Raw genomic sequence first — 13,814 nt, 5'->3', positions numbered from 1 at the left:
TACGTCCAATATAGTATTGTAACTTTATTAAAAATTGTCCAAAACAATACATATCAAAAATATAAAAATTTTTAACATTTTCTTTTCGTCTCTATTATTTTTATAAATGTTTCACAAAATGGTATTGACGTTTAATCTTGTTGAAATGTCAATAATAAGTAAGTTTTAAATCGTTTGTACGCATGAAAAAAACCTTTCCAATATCTTTTCCTTGATATTTGCAAGTTGCAGACGCACAGACGTAAATAGCTTCCATATTTCGATTCTAATATTTCGAAATTCATTATTCATAGGTATTGTTGCATACGCGGAACGTATTGAATATCGTTAATTAATGATGAGTAAATGCACGATGAGTAATACGGATTTACATTTGGATACTGTTTTATCGATGCGTATAAACAATTGTACTTTCTATTGTAGACTCTGTAAATTAAGTGTATAGCTATATGCTTGATTTTGAAAATAATTGCTATGCAATTTCTAAAGAAATACAGCGTCAGTAAATGATAATAAAAAAAAAAAATTATACTTAATTTTATTCATCATTATATATTGATCTTCATTATAGAAATTAATTATATCTTTATCTATCATAGAAGTGAATAAATAATATTCCTATGTCGTATGAACTGTGCGTTTAGGGCCCTGAAGATCCAAAACCAGCCTACACATTTGAATTGACTACCAATTTCTTCGCGATCGATTCTTCCGGAATATTGGTCGTAAACGAAGAAAATCTGGATCGTGATCCTCCGAGTCCCGGACGTTTCCGATTTCAAGTGGTCGCCAGAGAAAAAACGGGCATCGCTGCTTCCGCGCCGTTGTCCTTCGTGGTGATACTGAACGACGTTAACGATAATGCACCGATGCTTCCCATGATAACTCCCATTACCGTTCAAGCTGGAGAAACAAAGAAAGTAGTGACAAAGGTGGGTTTAATATTTATGGATTATTTATTATCAATCGTACGATACTAGTAGCGAATTTACAATATCAGCTGTGAATTTGCGATATTTGTAGAAACAAATTTTTATCTTTCACACTTGAAAAGAGAAAATAAAGTGAAAATTTTATCTTCGCGATTTTACATGGTTTTTCACACTTGGTTTTCACAATTTCACCGATGTTGAACCCAGGTCGAGGCAACGGACAACGACGAAGGAGAAAATGCTGAAATAACATATAGCATTTATCACGTGTCGAATAACGGGCTGCACAAATTTAAAATCGACCCGAAGACCGGCGTAATCGAGTCCGTGAGGAAGCTGAACGCGGGCGAACAATTCAGCATTACTGTCCAAGCAACTGACAAAGGTGGAAAATATTCGCAGACGATCGTCGAGGTGAACGTGATTCCTGGACCCAATACTAGGAGCCCGGTCTTCCAACAACCGGTATACGAAGTGCAAGTCAGCGAGGGAGCATCAATTAATTCGACGGTTGCAACGATTACCGTAAGTGTTCGTAATTACAATTTCACGTTCAAGTTTTGCGCTAACTCGTAAATATTATCGAGAGAGAGAGAGAGAGAGAGAGAGAGAGAGAGAGAGAGAGAAAGAAAGTTTAACACTAGGTTTACGGGCGTTTCTTATATACCTATTTCTACGAGAACCCGTCAATTTGACGGGTAAACAAAAATACGCATTTTAAAAAGTAAAAAATATGGTCCAATTCAATTACCCTATTGTAGATACTTACAATAAACGGAGACTGTCTACAATAACTTTCTACAGTAATAATAACTATAGAAACTTTTGCACACTGTGTTTGAAACACGTCCTTACATTGGCAGTGCAACGATCATACTGAAGATCGTTTCTAATTTTAGGGATTCCGGCAATAGCATACGCAATTTCGTTCAATGTGTTGAAAACGAAAGTAAACACGCAGGCATATAATCCGCTTGTTTACATTCTTGCGACGCGATCGAGATAAGGGATTGGATTGAATGATTTTACGAACAATGCAAATATATAAGGATTATGAAATTAGCTAGTCCGTCAATTTGACGGATTTCGTAGAGATAGGTATACTACATACAGATTTTAAAAATTAGAAGGCTTAGAAAAAAAAAATTGTGTGTATAAATTCTTTGGTGAAATGATTAATTTACGATACAAAGTTAAAATTAATGCTATAGTTTTTTGGGTATTTCTTTTCAAAATTTGAAATCCGTCAAATTGACGGGTCCCGTAAACCTAGTGTTAAATCGAAGGATAATCGTAATATTGTAGTGACGATTTTATCGATAAAAATAGTAAATAGAATTGGTGATTGTATGATAAATAAACAGGAAATGTTGTCGTTCTTCTTTCATTAATTTACTAATATTTATTTTTGCGCTTGACAGTATGATAATATTATGTTTATTTGATTCTTTAACAACTTCGCGCAATTAAATGTTACATTACATGTTATTTCAAAGGTTAAATTTCAATAGTTATTTTAGTAAATGTGTTTCGATAAAAGTATTTAAAGTATTAAAAAAATAATTATTAATTAATAATTATATATATTAATTAATTAATTAATATGTACGAAGACTGTGCTACAAACGACTCAACTTGCGACTTCAAAAATTTAAAGATACAAATTTTGATATCTGATAGATTCATGTTGAACGTTCTGTCGCTACAAATTCTGATGAGATTAAGATATTAATTTATGGTAACCGTTATCTAACAATATGGGAGATTAAGTCAGGTATAAAAAAATATCTGCCATAATTATTTCAAGATATATTCAACAATTAAATAACGGGACGAATTTCTTTACGTTACAACCCAATACTTTTGTTTTCTTTTCTTTTTCTTCTTTTTGTTTAAAAAACGAACATATAATTTTATTTAACAGGCAGTTGACCCAGAAAACGATCCAGTATCGTACTCGATCGTCTCGGGAAACGACCTGCGTCAATTTGCGATCGGTGACAAATCAGGCGTGATCACCGTTATAAGAAAGTTGGACAGAGAAGATCTGACTCGTTATCAGCTAGTAAGTTTATGTTTGTATATTGTTTAAGCACACCTCTGTCTCCTTGTCTGCTACAAAAAAAAAAAAGGATTATCTTTAATTAAACTCGCGTGTCATTTTACATAGGCTTGTCTGATTGAGATCTTTTTTTTTTCGCGATAATAAAGTTAATAAAGGCCGAGGATTCCGGAGGTTTGTTCAACACGGCCACGGTAAACATCAAAGTAACAGACATAAACGACAAAAACCCAGAATTCGTCAACTTACCTTACGAGTTCACCGTAAAAGAAGGAGAAGCCAGGAAGTTGATCGGTCGAGTACACGCTGAAGACGCCGATGAAGGCGTCAACGCGGAAATCACATATTTTGCGCCTGACGATATACCTTTCACCGTGGATCCCGAAACTGGAGATGTGTTGACGAAAATCGTTTTGGACTACGAGCAAAATGATGTGAGTGTTTTCTTTTAATTTTTACATTATTAACCCTTTGACTACGGCAGACTTTGAGACGTACGTACGAATTCAGTCGCGACCTACACCGAAAACGGCGAAATTGTTCGTTAGGCGTGCATTTCTGAGAAAGTATATTGAAATAATCAAAACACTGAATTCCACTACATTAAATACAATATTATTTATTTATTCGTATTCTGCGTTGAATTTTCAGTGCACATGCTAAAAATTTAACATTAACATTAAGGTTTCTATAACAATCGTCAAGGAGATTTATAAATAATCGTTAGGGATATATATATAACAGTCACTAAGGAGATAAACGCACAGTCGTTTTCAAGTAATTAAAGAAGCGAGTTTGATCATAGAGATTAGTTAAGTTAATTCGTTGTAACTTACGTTGTATAAAAATATATATTTTGTTGCATACATCTTATTTAACATACGTTCTAAAAATAAAGTACGTAGTTATTGGTGTTTGTACCAAGTTATCAAAACAATTACATCGTATCTACAAAATATGAATATACACAACATGAATCATTTGTTGTATCATGTTTGCATGTACATTTTCTGACCATTTTATTATCCCAATTTTTCATTTTAAGGGTATAAAGAAAAAATAACTGTAAAATAAACATATTTAAATAATATGTGACTAACGAAATATATAATTGAATTAGCATTCACTTACGTTTGGTTCAAATGAGATTTGCTGGAATTGTGGTTGATAAAATTTTCCAGGCGCCTATAGTGGTCAAAGGGTTAATAATATTAAAAATTTCAAGAACTCGTCGATTGTGAAGTACGTGGGGTATAATAAGAACACATATCTGAAACTTAGTTACCAGGAAATTAAAATGCTTTCTCGTTCAGGAATATAAATTTGTGGTAACCGCAAGAGATGGTGCTCCTGATTACCGTTTAGCCACTGCTACGGTGACGGTGAAAGTCATAGATATCGAAGACGAGGTTCCTATTTTCCATCAAAGTAGCTATGAGGCTCGAATTAAAGAGAATGTACCAGATTACACGGTGCTTCAAGTGACAGTGAGTTAAAATTATTCGATGCAATAAGAAAGTTTAAATGACACGATTTGTTATCGAAATGATTTGTTAATCTGCCGTGTTATAATATAATTTTAATATATATTAATATACATTAATTATATATATATATAATATAATAGCATAATGTAGTAATAAAAGAAAAATAATTTTTCAAAAATAAAAGATAAAAAAAAAGATTTGTTATCGAAACTAATGATTTGTTAATCCGCCGTATTGTAATATAATTTTAATATATATTAATATATATTAATTATATATATAATATAATAGCATAATGTAGTAACAAAAGAAAAATAATTTTTCAAAAATAAAAGATAAAAAAGAAAGAAAAGATAAAAGAAACATAATTTTTCAAAAAACATTTTAAATTACTCATGACTTTTAATCACATTTGGATGAATAAATTATATTTTGCGTTGATTCTTTATATCATTATATTGTTGGAATCTATAGAATCTCAACTTCTTTTGTGCGATTAATTCCAGGCTGATGATCCGGATACAAAGAAACAAATCACATATATAATCAAACAAGGAGATACTGAAATGTTCCGCATAGACCCAAAGACTGGGATAATAAAAACCATTCGCGGTTTGGACTATGAAAAGGAGAATCAGTATATTCTCATAATTGGCACCGTTGAAAACACTAGCAATTTGCTTGGTTCTACTACGAAAGTTGTGATTAACGTTCAGGTATTGATCGTTGCAATTCTCCTTTGACTGAGAAATCTTTATTATTTCACAAATACAAACTACATAGATTTCTTCTTATACACTATTATTCAGAGATCAATAGTAACTTCTTATTATATTTTCAACGACAATAAGAGAAAAAAAGATTGGCAAGAAACGGAGAGAGCATAATCAAGAATGAAATTGTCCATAATTTAAACTGTTATAATTTTGTAAAAAAAAAAAAAAAATCATATAACAATCCATTTTAAAGCTTCTAGTCGAGTCTTCGGTTCGTTTGTTTCAAAAATGATTTTATATAATGTAGCGGATGGGAAAGTAAGAATACTGTTTTCTCTATACGCAACATATTTTTTTACTTTAGTTTTCTGTATGTATAAAACTTTTTAATTTGTTTCAAGACCATATGTTTTTAAAATGAAAAACTGTTATCTTGCCATACTGTAATTCAGCTGCTCATGTCAAGTCTGAGCAATAATTTTACCAAACATGCTTATGTTTATGCCTCTTCGTGTTGTACAATATCAAGTAGTTATATTTTAATATCGCAGATCAGTTGTTATATTTTTTTGTTATTCCTTATGCACTAGGACGTTAACGACATTCCACCAGTATTTACATCAGTTCCTCGTCCGATTACGTTTGATGATGAGATTTCCATTGGCTCAACGATCATTAATCTTAGAGCAACAGACTCTGATGGCACTGCTCCCGGAAATCAAGTATGTAATTAGCTAATCTTTAAATAGTAGATTGACGACAACTTAGTAATACTTTTTATTTATATAAATTTATAAATAAGAATAAGTAATATAAATACGAAATAAGTTATGAAATAAATTTTTTTTTAATCAAATTAAATACAGAATTTTCATAAATGCATGTTTATACTTTGGATGATGAACCCATACAGTAAAATAAATAAAAAATGTTAATTATACGAATTATCTTACATAACTAGTTTTCGAATTATAAATCTTTGAAATGTTCTGTTCATCTTGTGCTTCAGTACATGCTATTGCACGTCGTACAAAATCTTGTCTAATATTTATAAAAAATACCCATCGATATGAATTAAACAAAACTCAATCCATTAAAATTTGATTTCCGATGCAATTTAAAATTGATTGTGTGTTGAATTGAACTGAATAATTTGCACGATTTACGAGAAAAAATTCAGAATAGATGTCACACTGTTCAAAAAATATTTTCAAACGACTGCGCAATTCAGTGCTAAGGTATGCAATAGCATCATGCTGAAGATACAACTGAATATCTTTTTTCAATTATTTAAAACTTGAAAACTAAAGTGTGTAAAATATATTTATGATATTTTTTATGTATTTTAATGCATAACTTCATCTCTTAAAATATGGATATGCATTTAAGAATCACCCTGTACATACATACGTGTACAATTTCCTTCTTTTTAAAGTAATTTCATTATTATACAAAAAAAAAAAAAAAAAAAAAAAAAAGAAAAGAAATTGCAATTATTTTGCTTGCTGATGATGCTCGGCAAATGATAAGTGATTGTTCAAATGCAAGTCGATTATTACTGTTTGTTGGTTTATAGGTGAGATATGAAATTATCGGCCGTGGACTAGCGAACAAATACTTTATGATTGATCCAGACACTGGCGTACTTAGAATACGAGATGATTTGCGTAAAGAAACGGATACCGAGTTTCAGGTATATACATACATATGTTTTAAATGTTAGAATTCCAATCGTTTTTATCACATCGTTTCTTCGAAGAATATTGAACGTCTATCGTAAAATGAAAAAGACAAGGCATAAACTATTGAGTATTCATTGAGAAATTATTAATGTTTCAGGTTGATGTGCGCGCGTATGACATGGGAGAACCGCAATTATCGTCTGTCACAACAGTACCAATTTATGTTCGTCACATGATGACCACAATGCTGTCAGAGATCGGTTTAGGTTTTGCAGAAAGTTCCTACAATGTCGAAGTACCGGAAGATGCTGGCGACAATACGCTAATCAAAATAATCACGGTTATTAATAGTCACGCGCACGATACCACGCCGTTAAAATGCGAGATTTATAGCGGTAATAAGAACGAATTGTTTGAAGCGAATATTACGGAGGAACGGAATTGCGCGCTTAGACTCGAGAAAGGAGCATTGGATTACGAAACAACGGAATCGTATCAAGTGCAGCTTAAATTGGAATCTTTATCAGGTCTGTTAAATTCCGGCAGAAATACGACGATGGTACGTATATACAATAGCGATCAAAAGTTAAAATTCTTTTTTTACAGATGTACTGACTGTTTTTTTACAGAACTGTTGTATAACTTCCTGAAAAGGAAACGTATCTAGTTAGGCTCGTTACAAAGTGTGAAGCTTATATTTTGATAGTGCTGAATTCATTTTTTTTTTATAATGAATAGGAAAAATAGTGAAAACGAGGATTTTTTTCTTAGGATTAATATTGGGGGTTAAATACGATAAAAATTCAAGAAATCTTAACATTTCGTGTAGCTCTGAAAAAATTTTTCCAGTAGGGATTTTTTTAGAAACGTTTGAATTTTTATTTCCACGCCCATTATATAATATAAAAATCGTTCTTTGAAAACATTATCAAAGTTTAGACTTCGCGCTTTAAAATGATTGTTGTATGTCCTTTTTTCAAAAAATTCCAAAAGTTTGAAATCTCATCAAGAAGGCAGTCGTTTTTAATTTTTCGTTGCTACTAACGTTGATTCTAAACCAACAACATGTGAATAACGAAGGAAAAATTAATTTTAGAAAGCATCTACATAATATAAATGTAACACAGTATAATAACTTTATTAGTACATATAGTAGCATTGTGCAATTAGTGATTAGAATATTTTACAAAGAGAAAATACCAAAAAAAAAAATATACAGTATATAGTCAAAAAAATACTTTAAATCTAAAGATGATAAATGTCATTAGTTTCAAAACATAAAATATTCAATCATATCATACGTACGCTGGATCTACAGTCTGTTTTTAAATTACAGGTGAAAATCCAAGTGCTCGACATAAACGACAATAAACCCGAATTCATTTTTCCGGATAGTAGTCCAAAATTATCAAGAGGACGTTATTTCGCCGCGATCCCGCGATCAGCGCAATTTGCGTCGACGGTTATACAAGTGAAAGCACACGATAAGGATAACGGAAAGTATGGGAAGCTCGAGTATAAAATACTTGGCGGACGAGGATCGAACTATTTTGCCTTGGACAGTTTTTCTGGAATAATCAGAACCACCGCGACGTTCGATAACGTGGATTTAACCGAACTTCCATTTAAGTTCGACGTTCGAGTTCGAGACAATCCTAATTCGACTGACAATTTTAACTCAATCGTAGCTCCGGTTATAGTGAATTTAATCGGAGAGGAGAATCTAATGATTTTGGTAGTACAGGACGCGCCACCGGACGTTTTACAAAAGGAGGCATCCAAGATTGGCGATATCATCGAAGAAAAAAGCGGTCTTCTGATCGGTATCGATAGAGTAGCTGTGAGGAAGAATTTGACAAAGAATGGAACTATCGAAATGTATCCTCAAGATTCCGATGTGTGGTTCTACGCGATTGATCCAGACACAGAATCTATTTTAGATAGAAATAATTCCCGTATACAAAGGTAAGTGATTTGTGCTTGATCATATTATTTCAATGCGAAAGTTGAAAGAATTTTAAACGAATGAAAATTATTAACTAAACTTTTTAATTTGGAATACAACTTTTTCAATTTTCTTTTAATAATAAATCAAAGTATTTATTATCGCTGTACAATAACAGAAATATTAATTATGAAAAGTACTTGAATAACTACAATTTTTTCCATCGATATTCATGACAAGATGAAAAAATACAACAAACAATATTATTTTTACTCGCTTTCGACAAAAAGTTCATAGTCATGGTGCATACGTAATAATTTTATGTGGCTATACACGTGTTTAGATACACAGATAATCGTGAAGCAACGATTCGTGTACGACATTGTTGCTTTGAGACTTTTATATTTTCCCCAAATTCGAAAGCAAACCAAATTCTGAGATATATGGTTCAATTGCAGATCGATAGTCGAAAAGATGGCTATGTCAAACATTACCTTCGACGTGTCCACGTTGGTTCGAGCGAATGCGATAGACATTCACGCGCCAGTAATGCCGTCCGAGCCAGTACGCACGCAAACCGCTATCGCTTTTAGTGGCGAAGTATTTCCGTACGCCTTGATAATCATCGCGTGTGTCATACTAATCCTAGGTATAGCTGGAATTATCTATATTTGCATCTCCTGGTCGAGGTAAGTTGCCTGTTTTCGTTTTAAAACGATATGATTCTATTGTTGAGCTGAACTTCCTCCCTTTTTTCTTAATCTACCAATCATCTTAACCACTTGCGCTGGCTACTGATTGCGGACCATAACGAGTGACTAAACCGTATAATAATTCGTCGCTTTCTTTTTGAACTTGTCGATGTGGTATCACTGGATAAAAATTATTGAAAAGTAATAAATTTATTATTTGTTTCGCCTGGATTATACTTAAATATACTTAAAACTGGGAAAATATTGCAATTTTGGGATAAAAGATTCTCGACGTGCAAGAGGTTAACCACTTGCACTGACAACTGTTTGCGGACCATAACGAGTGACCAAAACGTATACAATAATTCGTCGTTTTCTTTTTGAACTACTCGTCGGTATGATATCACTGGATAGAAATTATCGAGAAGTAATAAATTTATTATTTATTTTGCCTGGATTATACTTAAATATACTTAAAACTGAGAAAATATTGCAATTTTGGGATAAAAGATTCTCAACGTGCGTGGTACGTCATTCTCCAGCGCAAGAGGTTAACAGAAAAAAGAACATTGAATATTCAACTGATGATGTAACGAAACATATGTTTTGATGGTTTGCTTTAAAAAAAGTTGCATTTTTGATAGTTCGGACACGCCAATTTTTAAGCGTAATTGTTGTGATAATAACGTTGTTAATGCGTTAGGTAATATCGTGTGAAACATTTTCAAGTGTCGGAATGAGTATTTATTCGAGCGTCGAGTTTTGCATGCCGTGCAAACTCGTCGTTCTCTTTATTACACCCATTAGAATTAATTATGTTTTCCGGTGTGGTTGCCTCTTGAAATATTTAACATCGCCAAGCTGCGATGCGTACATTGGATGGAATCGTTGATTCAGTTTTTATATAGCGTTGCAGCTCGAACATCGTGAATGTTATTCGCTATGTAAATAATATTCTGTTTTCTTCTTTGCACAGGTACAAGGCTTACAAAGAACGGATGCAACGAATGTACGTCGTGCCTCGTTACGATCCCGTCTACGTAGAACCAAATTTGAAAGAATACGAAACACAAGTGCTTCAAATGAGCGTGCCTGTCGACGACAATGACAGTTATAATGATCTTCAGCTCGATTTCAGCAACAAGAATCATGCGTTCAGTCTGGACAATGTTAGCTATATTACCAAAGATCACGGAGAAAGTACTGGTAATTCATATATTTTATTATAATTACACTGGTGTGAATAATTATAAGTTTATCAAATAGATCTCCATCTGATTTTTATTAAGAAATGATATTTTCAAATATTTAACATATTTGTGCCTGTTTTGCTTAGAAATCCACAATTGCATTTGGAAGTATAATTGAAAATTAAACATTATTTACGACGATAAAAATCCTTTTCGCGAAATTTTGGTTCTCTCAACATTGTTCAGTCGGAAATATTGAAAGAATATCAGATCGTAAATTTCTTCTTTTTTTTGTGTGTAAACATTTTTGGTTATGTTTGCAATTTCCCACTGCGACATTACGTTGCAAATGCAACCTCTGCCGCTGCTCTATTTCTGAAAATTCTCATATTATTATAATGATATAATATAATATTATATAATTATTCTAGCATTATTTATGATTGATATAATAAAAATAAACTTTTGAACTGAATCGAGACAATTAATGAGCCTATATTTATTCAGAACTGAATAGAATGATTTTATAGTAAATAATCAATTACTTTCTACGGATAATATTGGAAAAAGTATGAAAAATATGAAAAATAATGTACAAGATTGAATTATTTTGTTGTAAGACCCATCTTTTACAATAAAAAGTTCTGTTTCGTTTTAAACGGATAAGGTAAAGAAACAAGGTTAAAGATAAGAGTATATGCAGTAAAATAGTATATTGTACCAAGTAATTTTATGCTTTAAAAAGATCGACTTTACGTAAAACTATTTCATTCTTACCATTTGTTTTATCTCTATAAATGTTTCAAAATCGAGTTTCAAACAGTAGAATATTGAATTTTATAGCGGTAATCAAATCTCGATTCTTAACATCGCTTACAATCTTCTTTAACCAACGTCGATTACTTTACGTCGGTTGAAATAAAGTTTGAAGATTGTTGAAATCTTGTTTTTCTGAAAAAATATGGTCTTGGAGAAAATATAATCGTGAAAGTTCCCGCGAGTTTATGCAAAAATAATCAGCACGTTTATTATGTGTTTAGGACAACAAAGCCCCGTAAGTTCTGAAGCAGCGACCACGGCACGTGCTTCCAGCATTGTTGGAACTCATGCAGATACGAACATTCACTCGTTACGACGATCGACCCTTGGCAGAAAGAACCATAACAACAGCAATGCAAACACGTTGAACAATCACGATCCGACGCCCGTATTGAATCCATTATACAACCACGGTAACGATTTACTCAGCCCTAGTCCGTCGAACGACAACGTCACGTTTAGAGAAAAAAGGGATTATTCTCATCTAGGATTCACGTACTTGGGTGAACAGAGCCCGGTAGAAACTACCACGGAGTTATAAAGAATGTTGCGCGTGAAACTAAAAAAATAAATTAATAAACGTAAGTTCGACTTTCGTTGGATTTCTTTCTCCGTAATATGTGTCGCGTGATAATGAGGATTCTTCTGTGCCTGGGCATGACTGAAATTTTTTTCATAATATCGAATTGTCAGCCGTGAAAGACAAATTATATTCGTTGTTACCAAAAGTGGAATGCTCGTAGATTGTCTTGCTCGCGCAAGACACTGTGCAACAACTGAATAGAACCGAAAGCAAATGTCAATGCATTTCGAAACAAGCACAAGAATTTATTCTGCGTGACGAACTCTCAATCGAATTTCTGCGATGAATAGAACGGCGAAGCCAGGTCGGGAATACTTATTATCAACGACGAGCGAAAACTGACGAACTTTTCTCTGCGAAAAGCTTTCAACGTTACCCATCGCGCATCGTGAGTAATTGCGATTTTGCGAAATCCGTGTCGATATAGCGCGACGCGACATGTCCAAAACTATTATTTTATTTCGACCATCGGCACTATCTAGCGTGTTGCATCACAATTGCCATCGATTTTGCAGCACAACGCGACTTTAATGTGATTTATGCCTTTCGTTTCGATGCAAATGTTCGAAAATTCTGCATTGTTCGATCGTGATATCGTCGAACGTGATCGTAATTGAAAAGCATTGTTAAGGAATCAAGGTATCGCTCAAATTTCTAATGTCTTCAAAGGTCTAATGTATAATATTCTCAGGGGTAGCGATAGTGAAAATTTCGCGCCCTAACGTTCAAGTTATATAAAATGTTTGTCTGTTGCGAATTTGTAAAGGCAACGAAGTATGCACTTTGAACAGCAAAATAAATTTGTCACTGAAATAATATTAAATTCGCATTTATAGATATTAGTAAAAGTTCTCGGAAATTTTTGCGCGTGGACACGAACGAATGCATAGATTGCTATCATCGTTATCGTTATAAATTTTATTTGGCGTTGATGTGAAAGATTATTTACATCGAATCTATGCTGTGCAATAATTCATTGTCTTCTGCGATAGTATTGACCAGTAGATTTCATTCTTCGCGCAGTACGTTTAATGAATTCTCATTTAGTACTCATAAAATAATACAAATTTTTATTCAACAAATCTGATGAAAATGCATAACAGTTATGAGTCATCGTACCGTTCAATATAGTAATAAGGATTAATTATAAAGCAATAAAATTGCTGAAAGACGTATGTGAACGAGTGATGAAACGTGTATATGTGATCGGTCCGTGAACTTAAATATATATATATATATATATACGTATGTGAGAGAGACTCGCGTAAAACTATTGTATGATAAGATCTTTTTATTTATAACTGCGTGTTTGCTTATATTATTTTATTATTTTTAACGATACTCGACCAATGGTAGATGTCGTTGCTACGTACTGTCACAGAACTACTATCATTGGTATGAAATTGTTCTTCGATTATTCATACATTATTTAACTTTCGATTATTTAACAAAGCGAATCACGATCATTCGTTGAGTACCAAATTAAAAAGAAGAGCAGTTTCGTACATCAATTTTTTTATAAAACAAATATCAACCGGGAATCACTTTTAAAGTACGGAATCTTTTCCAGGTGTTTGCGAAATAGAGATAATTACATTATGAATTATGTGAAATGCATTTAAACATGAAGATACTTACGATTACTTACTAGTTGAAAAATACTGTACTTAATGCGGGTTTATTTCGAATTTTTTACTCCAGATTTG

The 13,814-nt window shown here is 32.7% G+C and overlaps 1 protein-coding gene across 6 annotated transcripts in view; it reads left to right on the top strand.

The window, feature by feature from the left end:
• Positions 1–13,625, top strand: part of LOC122527624 (cadherin-99C) — a 163,933-nt gene extending 150,308 nt beyond the window's left edge. For all 6 annotated transcript variants that reach the window (XM_043651972.1, XM_043651969.1, XM_043651971.1 and 3 more), the window contains 13 exons: positions 645–932; positions 1,140–1,457; positions 2,857–2,997; positions 3,144–3,428; positions 4,308–4,481; positions 4,988–5,197; positions 5,788–5,919; positions 6,774–6,890; positions 7,037–7,438; positions 8,216–8,844; positions 9,283–9,513; positions 10,493–10,722; positions 11,747–13,625. In XM_043651972.1, the coding sequence (XP_043507907.1) occupies positions 645–932; positions 1,140–1,457; positions 2,857–2,997; positions 3,144–3,428; positions 4,308–4,481; positions 4,988–5,197; positions 5,788–5,919; positions 6,774–6,890; positions 7,037–7,438; positions 8,216–8,844; positions 9,283–9,513; positions 10,493–10,722; positions 11,747–12,066 (3,477 nt within the window). In that variant the 3' untranslated portion in view covers positions 12,067–13,625. The remainder of the gene's footprint in view (positions 1–644; positions 933–1,139; positions 1,458–2,856; positions 2,998–3,143; positions 3,429–4,307; positions 4,482–4,987; positions 5,198–5,787; positions 5,920–6,773; positions 6,891–7,036; positions 7,439–8,215; positions 8,845–9,282; positions 9,514–10,492; positions 10,723–11,746) is intronic.
• The last annotated feature ends 189 nt before the right edge of the window (positions 13,626–13,814 follow it).

The sequence above is a fragment of the Frieseomelitta varia genome, unplaced genomic scaffold, assembly GCF_011392965.1.
Source record: "Frieseomelitta varia isolate USP_RPSP 00005682 unplaced genomic scaffold, Fvar_1.2 scaffold_229, whole genome shotgun sequence".
Classification (NCBI taxonomy): domain Eukaryota; kingdom Metazoa; phylum Arthropoda; class Insecta; order Hymenoptera; family Apidae; genus Frieseomelitta; species Frieseomelitta varia.
Note: the sequence above shows the minus strand (reverse complement) of the source record. Positions and strands in the feature narration are given on the sequence as shown.